The sequence below is a fragment of the Physella acuta genome, unplaced genomic scaffold (assembly GCF_028476545.2).
Source record: "Physella acuta isolate Inbredline_101_S28 unplaced genomic scaffold, ASM2847654v3 ptg000379l, whole genome shotgun sequence".
In the NCBI taxonomy this organism is placed as follows: domain Eukaryota; kingdom Metazoa; phylum Mollusca; class Gastropoda; family Physidae; genus Physella; species Physella acuta.
In genome coordinates this window covers 474900-500112 of record NW_026731898.1, presented here as the reverse complement: position 1 = coordinate 500112, position 25213 = coordinate 474900, and the positions used below count along the sequence as shown (strand labels likewise).

The window sequence follows — 25213 nt, the reverse complement described above, 5'->3', positions numbered from 1 at the left end:
AACCTTTTTTACTCTAGAGCACATTCTAAAATATCGGTAGGGAGGCAGGCACCACCTATTTTAAATCGACAATTTCCTTCCAGAGGCGTAGCGACCCTTCCCGGGGACAAAACTTTCGATTTGCACACCCCCCTCAATCTTTCGATTTGCACCCCCCTCCTCCCCCCCCCCCTCCCTCAAATTTTCGATTTGCACCACCCACTCAAACTTGCGATTTCCATCCCCTTCAACCATTCAATAATTTTTATGAAAAAAATTCTTTCTCTGTCGAATAGTGAGAGGCGGGCACATACGAATCATGGCGCCCGCGGGTACGGGGTTGGGAACCCCTGCTCTAAAGACTGTTTGTTAGCTACGCATTGTCTCCCTTACATCGTTCTTTAAAAGAGGTTGCTACTCTATTTAAATTTAGAAGGAGGGGGAGGGTAATTTTTAAAATATCACTTATCTTTAAGAAAATTCAAACCAATAGAACAGATTATAATATTCGGTTGTATTTTTTAGATTTTATAACGCACTTTAAAAGGTCAGAGGTCATAATATTAATTGGTAAACAAAGACTTCAAATATGTAGTTCCAGTACGTGGATGAATCCATCTTGAAGGGAGTCCTACGGTTTGTTCATTTTATTGTAATGACTCTCGGTTTTTAAAAGAAATAAATGACATAAAAAATAGCCGCGGACTAATTTGTTGCAAAGTCTCCCGACAAAAACGTTTCCTTTCAATAAACACAACACTTGATGAGTGCCTCAAACATATACGATAGACTTAATTGATACAGTTGCTTACAGAGTTTCTTCTAAGCATCTCTTCGGGGAAGCGGAGTCCCCCCCCCCCCACACCCTTCTCCCCTCCCCCTCGGAACCAACTGGATTAGAGATAAGCAGTGTTTTTTTCCAGACTTTTTTCTCCAGGGGGTGCTCTTGATATTTTCCGGGGAGGGGGGGGCACTGGTAAAAGTAGACTTTCTTCGGGGGTAGGTGGCTCTGCCTTCCCCCCCCCCCCCCCCCTGAAGAGATGCCTGGAAGCAACTCTGGAGATTAGAGACATTGTTTTTAGTACAGTCAACATAAAAGCTCACGACATTATGTACTGTAGACGAAAAATGCCTTCTCCCCACCTAAACCCCCTTTCCACCACGACCATTATTTAAAGTAATACCGCCATCGTATCCCAATTATTTACTATATTTTGAAACTGCCATTCCATCCCCATTCTGTACTGTAGTGCTAAAAACCCTCACCCCCCCCCCCCCTCCCATTCTTTACTGTAGTGTGAGCACCCCCACCCCCCATTCTTTACGGTATTGTCTGGACTGTATTGTAACCACCCCACCCCCCCTCCACTTTTCACATTTTAGCACCGTCATTTTGGCACAACCAGGCCCACGGTGAGTTAGAGCAAGCGCTCAAGGAACGACAACTGGGGCTAGCGAAGAATGTAATTATCTTCCTTGGCGACGGTATGGGGCCCTCATCGGTGACTGCCGCTCGCATCCTGGCTGGGCAGAAGCTGGGCCACCCCGGGGAGGAGCACCAGCTGTCGTTTGAGAAGTTCCCATACACAGGTCTGTCTAAGGTAGGTCATGTTTACAAGTTGATGAACTAATACTATACTAAAATGACGTCAAGGTAGTACAACTAGGTAGAAAAAAATTCGAATAATAGGCTTAGAAAAGTCAATTTCATTAATAAAAGCAGTGCGCGCTGATTGCCCCATGTTCGCATATTATATTACATTTCTTTTCAAAATAACTGTTTTTGTCATTGAATACAAAATTGTTTTTGTTACTTCCCATATCACAAAATTTCAAATGCAAGGGAAATAACCTTAAATTGAAAACGTTAGAAATACAAATATAATTCATATTAAGAGAGTAAACATAAGCATTATTTTAATTTTAGATTACAAAATACTAATTTCAGATTGTAAATAAATTGTCAACCAATCTTTGTAATTTTGAAAATGTAAAAATTGGTTGTCACTATTTAAATAGAAACCCTTTAGCTCTTTCAAAAACCTAATTTGTGGACCTGTGTTATGTAGATTTCGTGAATTTATTATGTGTAATACTGCTATATTGACCTATAATGTCAATTTTACTTAAATATTACAACACTGATGATAACAGAAAAATGTATTGGCTCGAAAAATAATAATTCCTTATACAACTCTTTACATTTGAGACCAAAAAAAAATACTTACCAACACTCTAATATGAAATTTGAAGCTTGATGAAGGACTCCTATGGTTATTGTTAATTTGATGAGGGTAGAAAGTTTTATTTAAGGTGTCTTAGTTTACTCTACATATCACATATGCTACTTATAATGTAATACTATCATTTTCTGTTTATCACAAATACATTTCAGTTCTAGTTATAATAAGCCCATACCACCCCCAACCCACATCACCAAAAACAACTTTATTCTTAGACTTCACAACACCCTTCCTAACTCTCAACAGAACATCGAATAATCATTTAATTAAACATTAAATTTGCAGGTGAAAAAAAAAAGATTTTTTTAAATATATTTTGTATAGTACTAAAGATAACATAGCAAGAAAAACTGGCGCTGTAATTTAAATGTCTGAGGCAAAATAATATTTAAATAAACCGGGAGTGATCTCCCCTAAACTTTCTCGAATATTTTTATATAAAATAACAGGGGATGGGAACTCGGGCTATAGACATGATTTTTAATCCATTTTAAATACTTAAAGTTTTAAAAATAGAATAAAATCTCGTAGACAAATTAATTGCACACCAAGTGAACGCGAAATAAAAAAGCGCATAATAGTGCGCAATATTATTAGTACTTTTAAAATTTACATTAGTTTTTTGAGAAATCGGAAGTAGCGTAAATTACTACTTCCGGTCAACGGAAATTACTCAAAATTTAACAGAAGGTAGAGAATTAGATCTTTTACTTACATGTGAAATTTCATTTATCTATCTGAAATAGTACTCAAGTTATAGGCTTTTGAAAAATTCAAAGTAGAAAATGTACCACTTCCGGTTATCGGAAATCGCTCAAAAGTTGATACGGATCTACGATTTTGATAAAATACTTATATATGAAATTTCATCAACCTAGCAGTAACGGTACTCAAGTTATCGTGTTTACACACGGACACACAGACACACAGACACACAGACACACACACAGACATACGGACAAGATTGCAAAATTATGTTTTTCCGTATCAGTGAGGTGTAAAACGTCGAGATTTGTAAAAATCTCGATTTTTTTTTTGCACGATTACAATACTTTCTCTATACTACGTATATACGAGAAAGTAAAAACGAAATCTAAAACTATTTCCTTTCTCGGAAGTTTCAGCTGTCGTCACCCCCCCCCCCCCCCTCACACACAGTGTTTCTTCCAGACTTTTTTCTCCGAGGGGGGGGGGCGCTTAAAATTTTCGGGAGGGGGGGGGGGGCGGTCAACATTTCGGGGGAGGGGCGGACACGAGTAAAAGTGTATGTTTACTATATAAAATCCATCTTATCCGGGGGGAGGGGGGATGCTCTGCCCCCCCCCCCCCCCCGAAGAGATGCCTGGAAGAAACTCTGCTCACATACACACACCCACACCTCCCACGGAGAAAATTGTCCGAAAGAGACCTCGATCAGATGCGTTCTAATAATTACACAAATGGTGTTTTTCCGTAAGTTTACTGTGTCCTAACTTAGCTATGTGTAACACGCGTCGTCACATATATGAAGCTGCTTCAGAAATATGTGAAAACTACAAACGTGTGTAGATGTGTGGGGGGGGGGGGGGAAGACCTCTTACTACCATTTTACTTTCTCGTATATACGTAGTATAGAGAAAGTATTGTAATCGTGCAAAAAAAAAAAATCGAGATTTTTACAAATCTCGACGTTTTACACCTCACTGATACGGAAAAACATAATTTTGCAATCTTGTCCGTATGTCTGTGTGTGTGTGTCTGTCTGTGTGTGTGTCTGTCCGTGTGTAAACACGATAACTTGAGTACCGTTACAGCTAGGTTGATGAAATTTCATATATAAGTATTTTATCAAAATCGTAGATCCGTATCAACTTTTGAGCGATTTCCGATAACCGGAAGTGGTACTTTTCCTACTTTGAATTTTTTAAAAGCCTATAACTTGAGTACTATTTCAGATAGATAAATGAAATTTCACATGTAAGTAAAAGATCTAATTCTCTACCTTCTGTAAAATTTTGAGTAATTTCCGTTGACTGGAAGTAGTAATTTACGCTACTTCCGATTTCTCAAAAAACTAATGTAAATTTTAAAAGTACTAATAATATTGCGCACTATTATGCGCTTTTTTTATTTGCGTTCACTTGGTGTGCAATTAATTTGTCTACGAGATTTTATTCTATTTTTAAAACTTTAAGTATTTAAAATGGATTAAAAATCATGTCTATAGCCCGAGTTTCCATCCCCTGTTATTTTATATAAGAATATTCGAGAAAGTTTAGGGGAGATCACTCCCGGTTTATTTAGACTAAATACGGTTAACCACACTCTCAACCGCCATACCCATCAACAGAGGCGTAGCGACGGGGGGGGGGGGGGTACAAATCGAAAGTTTAGGGGAGGGGGTAAAAAACGAAAGTCTGAGGGGGGTGCAAATCGAAAGTTTGTCCCAGGGCGCCGGGAAGGGTCGCTACGCCTCTGCCCATCAATGTTTTTACAACAAAAAAAAGGTAAAACTCAAATTCTTGTTCCCATCTACTCTCTGTCTATCTCAAGACCTACTCGGTGGACAGGCAAGTCACTGACTCGGCGTCAGCTGCCACGGCGTTCCTGTGTGGCGTCAAGACGAACCGCGGGGTGGTGGGGCTGACGGCCCAGGCAAGGGAAGGCAACTGTAGCTCCGCCAAGGGAGCTAACGTCGACTCGATTCTCCGCTGGTCGGCGAGGGCAGGTACGTTTTAACATTGATGAGTTAATTGATCAGCCACTCGTCTAGAGTTTCTTCCAAGGGGCGGGGGGGGGGGGGGGGGCGGTAGACGAACGAAATGGAATTTATATAGAAAACATACTTTTACCCGTGTCCGTTCCCCCGTTCCCGGAAAAAAGTAGTCCCCCCCCCCCCCCGCGGAAATAAAGTTTGAAAGAAACGCTGCATTCGACAAGTCAATAGAGTAGTTAAACGATGAATCGATAAGTCAACGGATCAATCATTCGATCTCTAAAAATCAATCGGGCAGCCAACGAATCAGCCTGTTAAACTATCAATCAGTGTAACGACTAATTCGTCTCCCAATTAGTCAATTTAGCAGTTAAGTGGCGAATCGATCCATCATCAAATCGATCTTTCAAATGATTAGTCAATCAACCGATCTGAAAATTACACACCAGTTACGGGAGGTATAAATTTGAATAATTATGCAGATTAGTACACGAATCAAGTAATCATAGCCTTAGAAAGTAAGTAAAACATGGAGTAAGGGATGGGGGCGGAGAGGGTGGACTGACCGAGTTGCCTGGTTATATTTATCACTAGCAGTTGTGTCTAACAACATCCTGACTAACAACGGTCTAATTAATGAAGGCCTAATTTGTGTTCTTTACTTCTCAGTCAATTAGACTTTGTTTTAGTCATTACGTCTATAATGACATTACATTCATTGAGTTTGTGTGTGGGGGAGGGGGTCTGAGTAGGGGGGAGGACTTATGGGACGATATGTGCATAATAAGGTGAGAAGGCTGGGAAGTGGCAAGGGGTGGGGGAGGGGAGAAAGAGAGGAAGCAGTGGTAGCTGACTTTTTGTGACAATGTATGGTGTTAGGGAGAGAGGGTGTCGGTATACTGGAAAAAGGTGTGTTGTTACTTATGTACCATAAATCGTGGATCATAAGGTACCATAATTATTTCTTTTGTATGGTGCTCGACGTAATAAAAGCGGACAATAAATAGACACGAAATTGTAGACCATTCAAACATCACTCAGTTTTAGACAATTTCTTCTCCAATCCCCGTTTCGGCACGTTTATTCGATTAAAGCCCCACCCCCCCCCCCCCTACCTACTCCCCCCCCCCCCCCCCCCCCCGCCCCCCCCCCCCCCCCCCCGCCCCACCACGCCAAGATCTACAGAAACCACATCTCTGTTAAAAATTAAACTTTACTTTCCTTCAGTCTTCTATTCAACGAAGGAAGTAAACTATACATGATGTAACATTTTCTCACACCCCCCCCCTTCCCTCCCCACCCCCTTTCATGTATTTTTGTACACTACATGAACAACAACAGGGGATGTCGTTACTTACATTGATGTAATGCTTACATGGATTAACATCAAAGTAACGCCCCTTGTGTCAACTGAAGTGCGTATCACATCACATAGTCATAAGTATACACAAATACACGATAAAAGCCGGTAACATATGGTGTACTTTTAATTTAACCGCAATTTAATGGATTAATTAGTTGGTTACAAATTAAACGCAATTGTGTGTCGAAATACATTTATCTCTCACAATAGGTAAATTTTAAATGTACAAGTGTCTCATAAAACGAATAGGCTACTTCAGGTCGGTGTAACCGAAATACCCCCCCCCCCCCCACACACACACCTACTTCTTCCTCCCCCAACGAAGACGTCAGCACGTGATAGATGAGCCCCGTTTCTGTCGTGGCGGCTGTGTGACGTCATCCCGTCAATTACCTGACCAACCCTGAGGCGTGTAGTGTGTTTGTGTCAGACTCTAGGCGTGTGTAACGTCCAGTGTGTGTGTGTGTGTGTCATTCATCCTAGCAACCGCTCCTCCCCCCCCCCCCCCCCCTCTCCTGCTCCAGCTTCTAACACGCCCCAACCCTCCAAAACAAAAAGTTGTTTCTTTTAAACATTTTTCTACGGGTGAGGGTGGCACTTGAAACTTTCAAGAGGGCACATTTAAATTTCAGAAGGATGGGGGTAAGGGGGGGGGGGTAAGCGGACATATATATATTTTCTCTCTGCCCCCCCCCCCCCCCCCCGCCTGAAAGAAAAACTCTGACCAAATACAAAAACCATGAAAAGCAACAATTCTATTTTTGTCCACCCGCCAGGAAAGACAACCGGAGTCGTGACCACAACAAGGATAACTCACGCCACACCTGCAGGCGCATACGCTCACTGCCCGAACAGGGACTGGGAGACTGACAGGTGGGTACTGTAACGGTCCATGTGACGTCATAAGGGGGGCGGACATGTAACGGTCCATGTGACGTCATAAGGGGGGGTCGGACAAGTAACGGTTCATGTGACGTCATAATGGGGGCCGGACAAGTAACGGGCCATGTGACGTTATAATGGGGGCCGGACAAGTAACGGGCCATGTGACGTTATAATGGGGGCCGGACAAGTAATGGGCCATGTGACGTTATAATGGGGGCCGGACAAGTAATGGGCCATGTGACGTTATAATGGGGGCCGGACAAGTAATGGGCCATGTGACGTTATAATGGGGGCCGGACAAGTAATGGGCCATGTGACGTTATAATGGGGGCCGGACAAGTAACGGGCCATGTGACGTTATAATGGGGGCCGGACAAGTAACGGGCCATGTGACGTTATAATGGGGGCCGGACAAGTAATGGGCCATGTGACGTTATAATGGGGGCCGGACAAGTAATGGGCCATGTGACGTTATAATGGGGGCCGGACAAGTAATGGGCCATGTGACGTTATAATGGGGGCCGGACAAGTAACGGGCCATGTGACGTTATAATGGGGGCCGGACAAGTAATGGGCCATGTGACGTTATAATGGGGGCCGGACAAGTAATGGGCCATGTGACGTTATAATGGGGGCCGGACAAGTAATGGGCCATGTGACGTTATAATGGGGGCCGGACAAGTAATGGGCCATGTGACGTTATAATGGGGGCCGGACAAGTAATGGGCCATGTGACGTTATAATGGGGGCCGGACAAGTAATGGGCCATGTGACGTTATAATGGGGGCCGGACAAGTAATGGGCCATGTGACGTTATAATGGGGGCCGGACAAGTAATGGGCCATGTGACGTTATAATGGGGGCCGGACAAGTAATGGGCCATGTGACGTTATAATGGGGGCCGGACAAGTAATTGGCCATGTGACGTTATAATGGGGGCCGGACAAGTAATGGGCCATGTGACGTTATAATGGGGGCCGGACAAGTAATGGGCCATGTGACGTTATAATGGGGGCCGGACAAGTAATGGGCCATGTGACGTTATAATGGGGGCCGGACAAGTAATGGGCCATGTGACGTTATAATGGGGGCCGGACAAGTAATGGGCCATGTGACGTTATAATGGGGGCCGGACAAGTAATGGGCCATGTGACGTTATAATGGGGGCCGGACAAGTAATGGGCCATGTGACGTTATAATGGGGGCCGGACAAGTAATGGGCCATGTGACGTTATAATGGGGGCCGGACAAGTAATGGGCCATGTGACGTTATAATGGGGGCCGGACAAGTAATGGGCCATGTGACGTTATAATGGGGGCCGGACAAGTAATGGGCCATGTGACGTTATAATGGGGGCCGGACAAGTAATGGGCCATGTGACGTTATAATGGGGGCCGGACAAGTAATGGGCCATGTGACGTTATAATGGGGGCCGGACAAGTAACGGGCCATGTGACGTTATAATGGGGGCCGGACAAGTAATGGGCCATGTGACGTTATAATGGGGGCCGGACAAGTAATGGGCCATGTGACGTTATAATGGGGGCCGGACAAGTAATGGGCCATGTGACGTTATAATGGGGGCCGGACAAGTAACGGGCCATGTGACGTTATAATGTGAAGACTTACGGTACTTATGACACAACAATGGGACACGAACGGATAAAGGTACTCGTGACGGCATAGGGTGAACCGAACAGGTAACGGTCCACGTGACGTCATTATGAGAGCTGAACAGGTACTAACTTTATATATGTGACCTTTAACCCCCCACAGAGATATACCTGACACGGAGCGAGACTGTGCTGACGTCGCCCTTCAACTGATCACACAGAACCAGGACATTCAGGTAAATAATTGTGTTTTACCCCTCAATGTTAAACAAACAATGCCACACCCATCATTGACGTCGTTGAAATAATACATCAGTGGGGCCGGTGAAACCGAGGATGATTATTCTTTATATACAGCTATATGGCCTAGCGTTAGAGCAGTTAACTGATAACCCGAAAGTCTCGAGTTCGAATCCGGGTTCAAGTAAGTAGAACGTCCCTGAGTCCATCCAACTCTTTTGGGTATCTAAATCACGTTAGGTTAAGTAAAGGTGGTTGGGTATAGTGCTGACAACATTATCCCTGCATTGCCGAGGTCAAGAAACAATTGAACTCTACTTCATCTGCCCAAAGGATCACTGTGTAACCCCTATTGTTGGCGTAGTTGAAATAAAGCATCAACACGGTCGGTAAAGCCGATGAATATTCTTTATAGCTAACAGCTAAATCCATTTTATGCTCCCTTTGCTTGTGTAATGTAAATGCAATATGAATTTACCGCCCATTGGCGGACATCCCTCCTCACCACCCTAGTTACGCCAGAGGCGTAGCGACCGATTCCGGCGTCCGGGGCGGAATATACATTTTTGCTCCCTTCCCTCCCATTCTATTTATAGTTATTCATGTCTTTGAAAAAGTGCCACCCCCCCCCTTTTTTTTTAAAAAGCCACCCCCAAAGTAAATAAATAAATTGGAAAGGTTTGTGGGGCTTCTTACCAGTTACTATCCAACTAGATTTCTATTTCGGTGCCACAAAATTAATTAAATTAAACAGTTAAATCAACGTGAAAAGCCTTGAAGTCGTTTATTTTGGTAACTGTGACTATAAAATTTAATACTTCCGTAAAAATTAGCTTTTCAATTAATTTTTCTACCCCTTTTGGCGCCCCCTTAGGGTCGGCGCCCGGGGAGGGCGCCCCACCCGCCCTCCATTAGCTACGCCACTGAGTTACGCCAATTTGCATATCTGACAAAAGTGACATAAAATAAAAATGTCGACTCTTCATGCAGGTGTTAATGGGAGGTGGAAGGGCTAACTTTTACCCTGAAGGTCATCCGGACCCTGACCCTGACCCTAAATTCAACACATCTGAAGTGTCAAGGCTGGACGGAAGAAATTTGGTGGAGGTGAGATTAAAACTGTTTACACAGAGTCGGGTTCAAATTCTCCTGACTACAAGGTAGAAAAATTACTTTAAATTTCACAAGATTAAGTAAAATTCGTCAGGAATATCTTTTTGGAATGTATATAGAAAATATATACTTTAAACAGTGTCCGCCCACCCGGAGAAAAAGTCAGGAAGAAACACTGCTTTTTATGTTACGCCAACTCATTTGCTAATTAAGGCCGAAGGACGACACCGCCCTATTCATTGTAAAGACTGCAATCACTTTTATGTTTGCTTAGCTGCAGCCACTTTTTAAAATGTGTATTAGGGATTGTCCATAAATGTCCTTGCGTTTTTAAAGATCACGATTACCACCTTCCCCCTCCCACCTACCCCCCCCCCCTACACACAATGCTAAAATAGTCAACTCTCTTTACTAATTAGGCCTTCGTGAAGCTGAATTAATTCTAGATCTAGTTTGTGATTATTTATTTTTTCGATTGGTTTCAGGAATGGATTCATGACAAACAGGCTAAAAAATTGCGTCACAAATTTGTCTATAACAAACGTGGATTGGACAATGTGGATGTTGGAGAAACGGATTTTTTACTAGGTGAAAAATGGTTGATTGTGTGGTGGGTCATTTGCATAGTAGGTCTTTTGAATTGTGTGTATATAATTGGGTCTTTTTGTATAGTAGATATTTTGAATCGTGCGTATATAATCAGGTCTTTTATAGTAGGTCTTTTGAATCATGCGTATATAATCAGGTCTTTTGTAGTTTGTCTTTTGAATCGTGCGTATATTATAATCGTAGGCCTTCTGTCAAATATTTTTTTTGTTATGGGAATTTCATGTCTTGTAGGTCCTTTGTAAATGTCATCGTGACTCTTTGGTAAGTTTTCTATATCAGGTGTTTTGTATCGTAGGTCTTAGAGTCGTGAGTATATTATATTTCTAAGCCTTTTAGTCAAACTTTTTTTTTTGCATTAGAAATCGGGTGCATCGTATGTCTTTTCTAATTTGTGCTCTTTCGTATGTGTTCATTTTTCTATCGTAGGTCTCATGAACTTAGGTCTTGTTAAATAATGTCCTTATTCATAACGTATCTACAGGTCTCTTCAAGCAAGGTCACATGTCTTATGACGCAGCCCGGGACCAATCAAAAGAACCGTCTTTACGTCAGATGGTGGAGAAAGCGATAGGGATACTACGAAAGAATAAGCAAGGATTTTTCCTATTGGTTGAGGGTACGCTTCCACGGTTGATGCTGGTTTTTAATCATGACAAACAATGTAAACAAATAGTTGAGGAAACTATGATACTTCTATGAAGAGGCGTAACAAGGGGGTGCGGGGGTGAGGACCGCACCGGGTGACACCATTTAGGGGGGGGGGGATGACACCAAGGCAAAAATAGCAAAATATATAGAGAAAAACTTGAGGGGGGGGGGGGTGCAAATCGAAAGTTTGAGGGAGGAGGGGATGTAAATCGAAAGTTTGAGGGGGGGGTGCAAATCGAAAATTTGAAAGTTTGTCCCCGGGAAGGGTCGCTACGCCTCTGGCGGTGACACCATTAAGTGCCGCACCGGGTGACACCCGACCTCGCTACGCCACTGCTCCTATGGTTCCTGAAATATCGACGAGTTAAATTACAATTAAGTTAAAAAAGAGTCTACTTTTACCAGTGTCCGCCGCCCTTTCCCCCTCCGGGGAAAAAAGTCTGGAAGAAAAACTGATCCCCATGTTTTAAGACGATTAAAATTAGTGTGGCATTATCAAAAGCTGTATTTTTGTATTGATTTAAAAAATAATATGCGATAATATGTAGGCCTACATCGACGTGACCCCTTTAATTAATCCATTTTAATTAATGTTGGTACAATATGTTAGAGAGTACGAGTTATAGGCCTTTGACAACCCAAGGTTAAATAGATCTTTATATGAGTTGTTTATCTCAGGCGGGCGAATAGACTCCGCCCACCATGACTCACTGCCACACAAGGCGCTGCATGACGTCATAGCGATGGCGGAAGCCGTGGGCGTGGCCACACAGATGACTGACCCGGCCGAGACGCTGATCGTGGTCACGGCTGACCACTCACACGTCATGAGCATAGCGGGCTACGCATCACGAGGGAATCCAATTTTAGGTAGGTCATGCAGCAGACTAGGTCATTTGTATGGTAGGGTCATTTGGTTGATAAGGTCATTTGGTTATCAAGGTCATTTTGTTAGTAAGATAATGTAGCTAATAAGGTCATTTGGTTGGTAAGGTCTTTGGTAGGGTCATTTGGTTGTCAAGGTCATTTGGTTAGTAAGATAATTTAGCTAATAAGGTCCTTTTTTTGTAAGGTCATTTGACTAATAAGTTCATTTGGCTGGTAAGGTCATTTGGTTGGTAAGATCATTTGGCTAATAAGGTCATATGGTTGGTAAGGTCATTTCGTTGGTAAGGTTATTTGGCTGATAAGGTCATTTGGATGAAAAGGTCAATTGGTTGGTAGTCTTTTTTTTTGTCGTAGAGTTGTGTTACTGGCAAGGTCATATGAATGATAAGGGTCATTTTGCTGGTAAGATTATTCTGAGGGTATGGTCATTTTACAGGTAAGGTCACATATCTAGTAGCGCATTTTACAGGTAAGGTCATTTGGCAGATGCGTTGTGTACTGGTACATTCATTTGTCAATAATGTCATTCAAGGTAAGGTCGTTTTGCATATAAGCTAGTGGGAGTTTTAGGATCATACTGCGGGTAGGTAATGTCATTTAACATGTCATTTAGCAGCTAAGGTCACTCAGCTTGAGAAAGAAAGTCGGTTTTCAGAATGGAATAGGACCTATGTTGTTTTTAAATTGATGGTGTAGATAAATTAAAGATGCAAAAGATGCTTATGTTTTCTGATACTGCATTAGGGTGTGGTGTGTAGGTATCATGTTACTTTCTGATACTTCAGTTAGGGTTAGGTGTATCCTTAGGATTTGGATATTGGTAAAACCACAAAGAACGCAATTGCTGGCTTAAGGGGAGAGAAAAACTAGCCACACACATAAAACAAAACTTTAATAGATTAGAAAGAGAAAAAAAAATCAAGGCGTAAATAAATTTTTAAATACTTATCATTATCAGAAATTAAAAAAAAAATCTTTAGGCCTTCATAAAATTACTTTTTATATTTTTTGTTAGTGTTTAACTATTAAGGCTAATCAGTGCATTCAAAAGTGATTTAAGACAAAAGTAATTAAGTCTCTCTTGTTATTTAGTCCTGTAAGTTATACTTAAATGTTTGCTGTTATAAATGTGTGATGGCATCAGTGATTTAAGTGTCAAATATTTAGTCCTGTACAGTACACTTGCAAGTGTGCTATTTTAAATGTGTGCAGGTATCAGTGATTTAAATGCAAAAATATTTATTTAGACTTAAATGTGTGCTGATATGTGTGCAGGTATCAGTGATCTAGACGGCGTGTACAACACTGAGAGAACTGACGACGGCCTGCCTTTCACGACCCTACTCTATGCTAATGGACCAGGATATGTGGCACCACGGCCTAACATTACAGACGTCAACACAGGTAATACACACGTCAATAGAGGTAATACACACGTCATTAGAGGTAATACACGTGCCACAGGTAATACACACATAGTTAATGCACACGTTAACACAGGTAATACACAAGTCAACACAGGTAAAACACACGTCAACACAGGTAATACAAACGTCAATAGAGGTAATACACACGTCAATAGAGGTAATACACACGTAACACAGGTAATACACAGTACACAGGTCAACAGTAGTCAACATAGGTAATACACAGGTCAACACAGGTAATACACACGTCAACACAGGTAATACACACGTCAACACAGGTAATACACACGTATACACAGGTAATACAAACATAGTTAATGCACACGTTAGCACAGGTAATACACACGTCAACATAGGTAAGAAACACGTCAATACAGGTAATACACACGTATACACAGGTAATACACACATAGTTAATGCACACGTTAGCACAGGTAATACACACGTCAACACAGGTAATACACACGTCAATATAGGTAATACACATGTCAAAACATGTAATGCACTCGTCAACACAGGTAATACACACGTCAACACATATATGCACTCGTCAACATATGTAATTCACACGTCAATAGAGGTAATATACACTTTTACACAGGTAATACACACGTCAACACAGGTAATACACATGCCAACACAGGTAATGCATATATAATTACTGGTAAAGCATACATAAGCACAGGCTTGATATACACACGTAAAGACAGTTAATACACATTTAAACACAGGTAAGATACACAAACATATTCACAGGTGAGGTCTACGCATACAAATACAGAAATGATCTACACACATAAACAAAGTACGCGGTACAGCCGTGTATTATACCGATAACTAAATTCAATATTAAAATTTGGAAAACTTGCACCCACAAACACTTAATGAACACGGAACAAATTAACTACTTTTTTAACAGTTTTATTTTAAAACTATATTTTTTAAAAATCTTTTAGACATGTAATTAAATTGCAATAATGTTTCTAAATAGTCAAGTAGACAGAGAATGATTCTAGATTTATCGTCTCTATTTTTAGAAGATATATCGTACGTGTCCCAATCTGCCGTGCCGATGGAGTCGGAGACTCACGGAGGGGAGGATGTGGCTATCTATGCCTCAGGTATGTCTGGGGTTAGCTTCATACAGGTGGTATATAGGTGAGATCGTTAGATAGGAGCAAACTGCAGGGGTAAGGTGTGGCGGTGGGTGTGGTTATGTGGGCCAAAGAGTTATCTAATATCAAGTTTATATCGGTGGTATATCGGCGATGTCGTTAAATTGGAGCGAATTAGAGTGGTGCCGTGCAGAGTTTCTTCCAGGCATCTCTTCGGGGGGTGAGGGGGGGGGGGGGGTCGTCCGTCGTTCCCCCCCCCCCCCCCCCCCGAAGAATGTCTACCGCCCCCTCCCCCCCTCCGAACGAAATGGAATTTATATAGAAAATATATAATTTTAACAGTGTCTCCGGAAATTTTAGCCCCCGTATCCCCCCGTCCCCGTCCCCCCCCCCCCCGAAAATTCAAATCCCCCCCGGAGAAAAGTCTGAAAGAAACACTGGTGCCGTGTGGGTAAGGGGGCGGGTGTGGTCATGTATGACACATAGTTGTTTTATATCAAAAATATAGGTGGTTTATCCGTGATAGAATGAAACTATTTTTGAGTGGCCGCCGGTCACGTGATCGGGATGTTTGCCGTCTGCTTCCCTGCAACACGGTTAATACTTAAGACATACAGTGAATGAATCGGTTCTGGGTTTTTTTTTTTGTTTTGTTTTTTTTTTGGGGGGGTGGGATGGGGAGGGGGAACAAACGAATGTACTTTACATAAGTTCCCCCTATTGATAATTTTCCTAATCTAGGCATAGCCTGTGGGGTGCTGGTGTGGGTTACAGGGGGCGGGGTGGGTGTAGTATGTACTCATCTACTACGACACTGGTGTGTCTGATGTTAATGTTAGCTCAGCAATTTATATTTGGCATCATTAGAATACCGAACTAAGTACGAGCAAGTGTGGCGATAAACACAACTCGTTTGAATGATAATGACTTTGTCAATTTAGTTTGTTTGTGGAGTTTATACAGTACTAGCCGTCCCGGCCAGGCCCTGCTCTGGCTTCTGTGAAAAACCCTTCTGTTAAAGACCATCACCTGTGTGTTTAGTAATCATCATAAACCCGGCATTGCCCACCCAAACCACAACCAACCAAAACCAAAACAACAAAACGCAAACATAACGCTAACACAATTACAAATACAAACGAAAACAAAAACTTACAACAAACCAACCACAACCACAAACACCAATACGAACACAAAGAAAAAAGCAAACGAAAACAAACCAAATCCAAACACAAAACCAACCACAAACACAAACCCAAAGAAAAAATCAAACGAAAAAGCAAACGAAAACAAACCAAATACAAACGCAAAACCAACCACAAACCCAAAGAAAAAAAACACAAAAGAAAAAACAAACGAAAACAAACCAAATCCAAACGCAAAACCAACCTCAAACACAAATACAAACACAAACCCAATGAAAATAAAACACAAACGAAAACGAAAAAAGAAAGAACAAAAACGAACCAAATCAAAACGCAACCACTAACGCAAACCCAACCTAAACACAAAGAAAACACTAACGCGAATATAAACGCAAAGTGCTCACGGGGCTGAATCGCCTACTTCAACTTAATAAACGACTATAGTACCCCAACTTATTCATAGTCTTTTGCACTCACTTTAATGAACGTAGGCGCGAAACCGAACACGGGAGGCCCGGGACCCCAAAAAGCACCCTGTCTGGGCGCCAGAGGACGCACCATGACGTCACCGCCTGATTGAACTTAGTAAACGCCTATAGTGCATAACTTATTTATAGTCTTTTGAACTCACGCGAACGTAGATACCATAGCGTACACCGGAAGGCCCGGGGCGCCAAATAGCACCCTGTCGGGGTGCCGGAGGACGCCCGGATTTGATTCACTTAAAGACTATAGTAACCTTTCTTATCCAAAGTCTATCGCACTGTTTAAAACAAAATTATGCAGCATAGCGCTCACATGATAGCCCAGGGTGCCAAATCAAACCGTGCAGGGGCGCCGGCGGACGCGCCTGTTTCAATTTAGTGAACAAAAATGATAATACTCCAAGCTTATCCGTAAATGGAAAGAAATAAACGTATATGATTTGTAGGACCTGGCTTATTAAATGTTATTGATTTTAAAAAAAAATAATAATTATTGAACAGTATGTTCAGTGTATAGAATAAATAAAAGGCAGTGTTAAAAATACCTAACGACATTGCACTTAATCAATCCCCGCTAATTGTGTAATTATTTTTTTTTTTCTTAACACCAAAAACAAAGTAATAAAAAATTCTCTCTTCTTAAGGATTTATGTTTCATTAAAGGGAAGTAACTTTGCAGTCAATACATTTCCGACACAATTTTAGAAATTTTATAAACGTCGATACACTTTTTAAAAATTTTATGTCGTGTTCATAATTGAAAATTATTCTTCTAAGTAAATAGAATGAAAATTGTTTTTAAAGACTTTCAATGGTAATTTTTCGACTCGTACATTTAGACTTTGAGCACGATAAAAAATCTAACACTTAAATCCGTAGAAGTGTCAACGACAAACTTTTTTGTTTTTTGCCACACGTTACAGAACTGAGCTTTATATATTAGATTGATAAGAAAGAAAGGATATAATATGAAGGGGTGTACAAATATAGCACCGTCTACAGAAGGGTTTCTTTAATTTTTCTCCTTAGTCGGGGTGGGGGTACTGGTTAGAGAATCATATATATATATATATATATATATATATATATATATATATATATATATATATATATATATATATATATATATATATATATATATATATATTCCAATTAAATTATATATGCTGTAATTCGGCAGGGTGAAAGGGTTGGATATATAAACGTATCCACCTCCTCCGCCCCTCACTACCCCCCCCCCTCCCCCAGTCGAAGTAGAAATAATTACATAATACCACCACGATTTTTTTTTGTTTTGTTTGGCCAACATTACATTTTTTCTCCCCCTTTTTTTCTGACCAGGGCCTCACGCTTTTTTGTTTACTGGAGTTCATGAACAGAGTTACCTTCCCATAGCAATGGCGTACGCCGCTTGTATCGGCCCGTATGATGTCAACAGCGGAAAGCAATGTGCGCTGGGCACTTCTAGCCCACAAGTAAGTCGAGCTTCAGTGGCGTAGCCAGGATCGTCTCAATGGGGGGGGGGGTTCTAATTTTTACCCGGAGACAAACTTTCGATTTGCACACCCCCCCCCCCCCTCAGACTTTTGATTTGCACCCCTTCCCCCCCCCCCCTTTAAACTTTCGATTTGCACCCCCCTCATACTTTATATATATACCGAGGGGTCTATAGGGGGGGGGGTTATGACCCCCCCCTAACCCACCCTGCCTACGCCACTGTCGAGCTTAGAAAACCTGGCATACCCTCGGTCATTGATGTTTCTTTTATTGGTGGGAGGAGGGGGGGGGGGAGAGAGAAAGAGAGGATAGGCCTTAAATTTTAAAAAAAAATTCATTCCGTTTTTGATAACTTATAATTATGGTTTTAACTAAAAATCAATAAAATCAGCACTTCCGTTAACACCCCTGCCTACGCAACTGCTCTAGGTAGAAGATTAACATTATAGAGTACGAGCTGACCCGCGACATAGTATGCGCCGCCATCTAGTTGTATTATTTTCTGCTTATCAGCAATTCATAATTTGTGAATTCAACACTACCCCATCCCACCCCCCCCCCCCCTCCCGCCCATTGAAAGCAGCCGTTTACGAAGAAAAGATCAATCATAAATTGTTACCTCCACTTCGTTTCATATCGTTTAATGCTAAATTATCTGCCCCTAATAGCCGTCACTAACCCGGCTCTACGATTGTAAACATTTGGGGCGAACCACAGCTCACCTGACAGGTGGGGATGAGGGTGGTGGCTAAGCTGCGTGGTGTTTTCTATGGTCTCCATGTAGAGAATTATATATATATATATAGATAGAAATCTTAAGGTTTGTATCTACTTAGGTTTTTCTTATGGTTGAGGAGAAGTGGGGGGGGGGGAGAAAAGTGTAATAACAGTGGTAGATGTGGCTTACCTGATCTCCCGAGTTCAATCTTTGAACTTCAGTGGGCATGGTGTCTTCGAATCCCTCCTCCCCTGAGAAGTACATAAATAAATATGATGAGTATTATATAATTTTATTTTAGTCAATTTATTAATAAATACACATCTTATAAAGATCACGACAACGATATCATTGATGTTTGATATAATCAAATAGCAACTTTTTCACATTTTTCATCCAACTTTTCTTCCTCAGCTTACGGTCAAATCTATTTCCACTATTTTGCGCATTTCTGGTAGAAACCTTTGGTGTACACAATTAAATTGTTACTGTAACACGCATGAAACAATAGTTAAGCTACAAGGCAATCAGTAACACCATTTATCTGCCAGTGTAGGCTGAATATTTCTTGATCTATTCGACCCCATTATATCGTGTCGTGAGCGAGTGACCAACAGTCCACACACGGTTCACTGGCGCTGACCACACAAATAGTTTATAATACACAGAAATGTTAAACTAAACTTCAAAGACTCTTTACAAAAAAAAAACATTTACATTAGTTTTGATGATCTATGTATTTAATTTTTGTGTGTGTTTAAAATGACGTTTAAAACTGGTATATTTTCAGAGAAATCAGAGTCCGCTAAACAGATCCACTCTTCAAATGCTTACGTTGTTTGTAGGTCTACACTGTATATATTATTCAATAAACTTGTTTGTATGATATATTATTTTCGTTCATTTTGTGTTGCTTTATAAAAAAACACAACCAAGGACAGTAACTTAGTTTATTACATTTCTAGAGATATATTTAAGAGTCGTTTCCCTTCCTGTTACGATGAAGAGAACTTTGACCTCTGGTAATGTTTTCATAAATAAGTCAAGGCCTGTCTGTGTCTAATGTTCTAAAAATAGTCACACTTAACAATATACGTTTCATTATGACAAACGGCCTAATAATAAATAACATGTGTAACTATATGAAATGTAGATTGGATTTTTTTTTATAATCTAATTTTCTAAAACTTATTGTGTCTTATATTTCGGCCTAGATCTAGATTCTACATCTAATTAATATTAAACTTATCTTGATGAGATAAAGTACGTTATTTTTTTTTTAAATTATTTATTACCAACCATCACGTGTTTAAATTTCAACACTAAAATTATTACGACGCATGTGAAATGTCCAAATAGTATGTTCTAGTTTGATGAACTTTTTTTTTTTGAAACATTGAGTTATTGGTGTAGCTATTATAATTAGACTGTATAGATTTCTTTTCGTTAATGGCTAGGAAAACCGTTTGCCGTCACTTGTTAATTAATTGTACACTGCCTCCATTAGCGGATCTATCACATCAGAGTTTGGTGGTGATGTTGTCCATATAGCCTACACAGGCCCGCTATCTATAGTGGACTTTAATAAAGATGTATATTTGGAAGGTGTGACAAAGCCTACATTTTCCACCCCTGATTCGATTTAGGTAGCATACCTTTACACTAAGTTAATAAGAAACATGAAATATCACTATATAAATGTAACAAAGTAATGCATCTCTACCCGCCCCCCTCTTTTTTTTAAAGCCGGGGGAAGGTTGGGGTGTATGAGCTCCACCTTTGACAGCATCCAATTAATTGCAAGAACGTGTAGTAAGGCACTCACCGTATTAAGGTATACACGTCCACTGTTGTAGGTAGTTAGTTCGCTGTTGTGTTTTTTTTTTTTTTTTGTTTTTTTTTTTTCAAATTGAGGATTTGAAACTGAAAGCAGCAGCCTATGTTTTCACTCAAATATAGATATGTCTAGATCTGAAGTTAAGGTAATTTTCCAATTATTTGACTCAAATAACCAGTTACTATACGCCTGACTTATATAGCCCTCGTATTCCCGTCTCATATCTGCTTAAACTATTTGTTATTGGAAAACCAGCCTCGTGAATTGTGCTCTTTAAAAAACTCCACGCTGGTCTGGTGTACGCTTTGTCACGTGGTTTCTAAAAATAACGCACAGTACAGCGGTAAGCTTATCACTAGAGGTAGATAACGTAAGTGTTGTTTTGCTTTCATGTTAAAGACTGGTTTAGGCCTACTAGTTTATCGCGTTCACGTTTCGATAGAGGTGCGTAGTTTAAAAAATAACTAGTCCCGTCTAGATTTAATTTTAACTTGTGTATGAAACGTGTGGGACCGTAAACATTTAATGGAAAAAAATATTCCGTTAGCTGTTAGTAAATAGTAGTGTTAGTTCACTACAGATATTAGACTATGTTTAATGTATTAACATCGAATCTTGTCCAGATAGGCTCCGCCAAAAAGTTAATCCCCGCCGAAACTTGTATTTTTATACTTTAACTCTAACTCTACTAACCCTAGAAACGGATAAGTTGTTTTTATCGCGTGCGTTTAAATATGTAAATGTCTTGACATTAGAAACATGTCAAGGTTGCGTGCGTAATTAAAAAGGAGCTCGCTAAAAGAGGGGATGTGGGGGGCTCAACTCCCCCCCCCCCCCCGTGTATTCTTTTACATTAGTGGCGGGGCTTTCATCTGGACAAGATCCAACTATTTTTTAGCAAGAATTGATGCCAAAACACACAAAAATGGATTTACAGTTTACTGCGTTTTTACTTCGTCCACATTACTTATTAGTATATTAGCCGCAAATTCATGGCCTTTCTAAGTCAGTAGCACCGTCAACGACATGTACTGTAGTTAAACCAAAGTTATTATAATAACAAACGTTTTACAAATGCATTGATAACTAAATTAGAACAGTCTAATTATTTGTAATGAGTAGTAGGCTATTATTAGTATTACCAATAGTGTATGACACTACAGGCAAGTTACCTTGCAATTTATTACACAAGTCATATATATAAACTGTAGAGCACCCTTCTTAGTTTTGATATTTCACAATGCAACTAGACTGATTTGAGCCAGTGATTGCATGTGTTTCTAAGAAACTCAAATCCTTTTACTGTGTACCACTTTAAAATTGGGCTATTTATCTTGTATGAGTTATTAGTAGCAACTGCTACTGGTTTACTTAAGTTACTAGTACCAGTAAAAAGAAATGAATTTATGTTACTATTCAATTTAGTTTTACTTAAAACTGTAAAGCAATTGTAGTAAGCCAGCAATCGTGACTAAGCACATTATCCTAACATTTTCATTACCCAAACCACCTCCAGTTGTATTTTTAAAAAGCCTATTCTTATTCACAGTGAACCTAAACCTGCTCACCCTCATACAAAATTAAACATTTTTGTGCTGAAATCAAGCACATTATGTGTAGGTAGCATATCTAGAACTAGAAGCTCAAAACAATCGGTCCAGTGGTTGACATGGTAATTAACTAAAATGTTGCATTGCCAGGTCAATCTGACCCACCTTGTAGGCTTAGGGTCAATAAGAAAATATACATGCACTCTGATTCTGTAAATATTATATTTACATTTTATAGTATTTTATGGTGTCATGGTGTGCTAAGCAATGACCAGGTACTACAATCATGTTTTATTGGCTACACCCAACCTGTAGGCAATCAACAATGAAAATATATTAATCAGCTGCAGACATAGGCATATTCACAGGATAAATCTAAACAAAACTAAATAGACAACAACTCCAAGAAATAATTACAGACAGAACACCAAAAACAAACTGAAAACTTTAAATTGAGAAAAGTGACAACTAAGAGAACAGTAAAATATAGAAAGTTTGCAATGATGACATTTTATTTTTCAGTTAAGTTTTTCATGATAAACGTATTTAAAAGCTATATAAAAACAGGGTAATAAATGTAACAAAATTAGTTTCATTTATTCATACAAGCTAAAAATTACTAGTAATTGTCATAAATATGAGTATAGAAAAAATATTTGAATTACACACCCAGCATAGCACATGAGAATGTCACATGTGTAACACCATTTTCAGTGTTAAATTTTTTAATGACAACTGAATAACCCCTAAAATCTATTTTTAGCCCAATTCTTAATTTTTAAAATTTCTGAAAATGTTGCTACCAAGTTAACTTTGGTGAGAATACTAAAAGCATATCACCTGATCAACCACACAGCAGTCTTTACAATTTTACAGGCGCTTTAGAGAATGAGGGAGACTTTAATAGCCAAGACTATGCCAATAATGTATCACAAGCTGTGAAAACAGCACAATGTCAAAACAGCTTGATAAACATTTTAGGACAAGACAATGCTGTTAATAACTTTTTAAAAATGATATGCACTGTTAGGATTAACTCAGCACACATTTTACAATGAAGTTAATTACTAAGACTAGACCAAATACCCCACCCCAACCATGTTTCTAAAAATAATAAACTAATAATTGTAACAATGTACCTCACACAAATATGCTCAGAAACTAGCTAGAATATCTACTCTATAAATTGAATAATTAAATTTAAAAACCTGCAATGATATCAGATTGTATTAGTAGACATCAAATCAAAATATGGTTTCAATTGAGGTTTAATTAGTGGTAATTAAATAATAGGCTACTTTACATGCTTCTTAAATTAAAATGCTTATTTCCAAAGTTTTGGTTAAAAGAATATGTTGTAAAAAATTATCCAAAATGTTACAAATGTACACACATTTGCTACTACTTTAAAAAACCTAAATAGTTTGCATTTGTAACAAGCTCCAGGGTAGATCAGTTATAGATATTACTGGTAAAATAAAACAAGCATTTTTGATTTGCAAAAAAAAAAAACGCAGAGTAAAACTTTGAAATTAAAAATAAAATTCAATTAGCATTCACAAGTTAAAACGGTAACTAAATATGTCCAACATTACAAAAGAAAACTGGGCAGATTTTCCAATAGAAAGGAATGAATTTAATAATTTGACAAGTTGTACAAACAAAAATTTATAAGTAGTAGAGTAACAGTATAGATAACACTAGCACTAGAATGAACAAACTTTAATCATATTCTAGAAAGATATATTTAGCAAACATTGGAAAAGTTACATATTTTAACATGTAGTAGGGTAACTAATAGAAAGTTGTTTATGCTGTGTTTTTTGTTTTTAATTCTGAATGGTAAAAAGAAAATAGTAAAATTTAGTTTGTGACATCTGTGCTTCAGATAATGAAAAAGGCAGATCAAATCACTTAGTTGATTGTTACCAGTGTATAGCACTGACCCAAGTGTAAATCAGCCCAAAGATTACAAATTGCATCACAGCAAAGACAGTCAATAAAGAACTTGTCATTTAATAAAAACTGCATGCTCTAGTCCCCTCAGTTAATCCCTTTCATAAGCTTTATTGTTCAATTTCTCAGATCTGATTTAATCATCCCCATTTTCAGCCTGATTATCAGATGTCCACAGGGTAAGATTGTCACGAAGAAGTTGCATGATCAGCGTACTGTCTTTACAATCATTTTCATGTAATTTCTCTAAGTCGCTGATGGCTTCATCAAAGGCTTCTTTTGCCAAATTACATGCCTTATCAGGTGAATTCAGGATCTCATAGTAGAAAACTGAATAATTGAGGGCAAGACCTAGGCGATTTGGGTGAGTTGATGGCATGTTTTTCTTAGCATGCTCCATTGCCTTAGAATAGGCTAATTCAGCTTTAGTGATGGCAGTTGTTCGCTCAGGACCCGACTCAGATTTGTACTCAGCGATGTAACGATAGTAATCACCTTCCATTTTGAGATAGAACACCTTCTCTTCATCTGAACATTCTTCGGTGATCAGGTGCTTTCCCAACAGACCAAGCACCTCGTTGCACGTAGAATCCAGTTCAGATTCAACTTTTACTCTGAACTCTTGAGCAATCGCTTTTCTTTTCTCGTTTTCAGCTTTCTGCTCAATCATACAGATTACTCGCCAGGACGAGCGTCGAGCACCAACAACATTCTTGTAGGCAACTGACAAAAGGTTACGTTTTTCTTGTGTTAATTTACCCTCCAGTTCAGTGACCTTCCGCATAGCTCTAGCCATGTCGTCGTACCTTTCAGCCTGCTCTGCGAGCTTGGCGAAGGTAACCAGCTGCTCCACATCTTTCAAACCATCGATGAATTTAAAAGCACTGGCGGTACTGCTCGTCATCGTGATAACGTGAACTGCAGTTGAACAAATGCACTTTCACAGTCACAACTCAAAATAATATTGTTTATAATTGGGAATAGTGCAGAAACGGATGCGGCTTAGAAAAAATGGCGGCCAATGAGTCTGAACCGGTTTAGAGAGGCGCTACATTACATCCGAAATGACTCACGAGAATTATCTACCTTAGTAATAACAGTTTTGCAGCCTGTAAATGATAGATAATTTAGTAATAATCTTGCATAAAAATATATTTTAGATAAGCAGATTTAACTGCAGTGAATAGAAAATATAACTAAAAATCG

General features: G+C 39.7%; 2 protein-coding genes across 5 annotated transcripts in view; one reads left to right on the top strand and one right to left on the bottom strand.

The window, feature by feature from the left end:
* Positions 1-19578, top strand: part of LOC131941993 (alkaline phosphatase) — a 29011-nt gene extending 9433 nt beyond the window's left edge. For all 4 annotated transcript variants that reach the window (XM_059301640.1, XM_059301638.1, XM_059301637.1 and 1 more), the window contains 12 exons: positions 1363-1580; positions 4755-4929; positions 7057-7153; positions 8943-9015; positions 10010-10126; positions 10618-10720; positions 11223-11357; positions 12068-12259; positions 13553-13681; positions 14742-14825; positions 17791-17924; positions 19455-19578. In XM_059301640.1, the coding sequence (XP_059157623.1) occupies positions 1363-1580; positions 4755-4929; positions 7057-7153; positions 8943-9015; positions 10010-10126; positions 10618-10720; positions 11223-11357; positions 12068-12259; positions 13553-13681; positions 14742-14825; positions 17791-17924; positions 19455-19550 (1553 nt within the window). In that variant the 3' untranslated portion in view covers positions 19551-19578. The remainder of the gene's footprint in view (positions 1-1362; positions 1581-4754; positions 4930-7056; positions 7154-8942; positions 9016-10009; positions 10127-10617; positions 10721-11222; positions 11358-12067; positions 12260-13552; positions 13682-14741; positions 14826-17790; positions 17925-19454) is intronic.
* Positions 19579-22540: 2962 nt separating this feature from the next.
* LOC131941987 (14-3-3 protein beta/alpha) lies at positions 22541-25061 on the bottom strand. The gene has a single exon (XM_059301630.1). It carries the CDS (start codon positions 24909-24911, stop codon positions 24144-24146), a length of 768 nt encoding a protein of 255 aa, XP_059157613.1. The 5' UTR covers positions 24912-25061; the 3' UTR covers positions 22541-24143.
* Between the last annotated feature and the right edge of the window lie 152 nt (positions 25062-25213).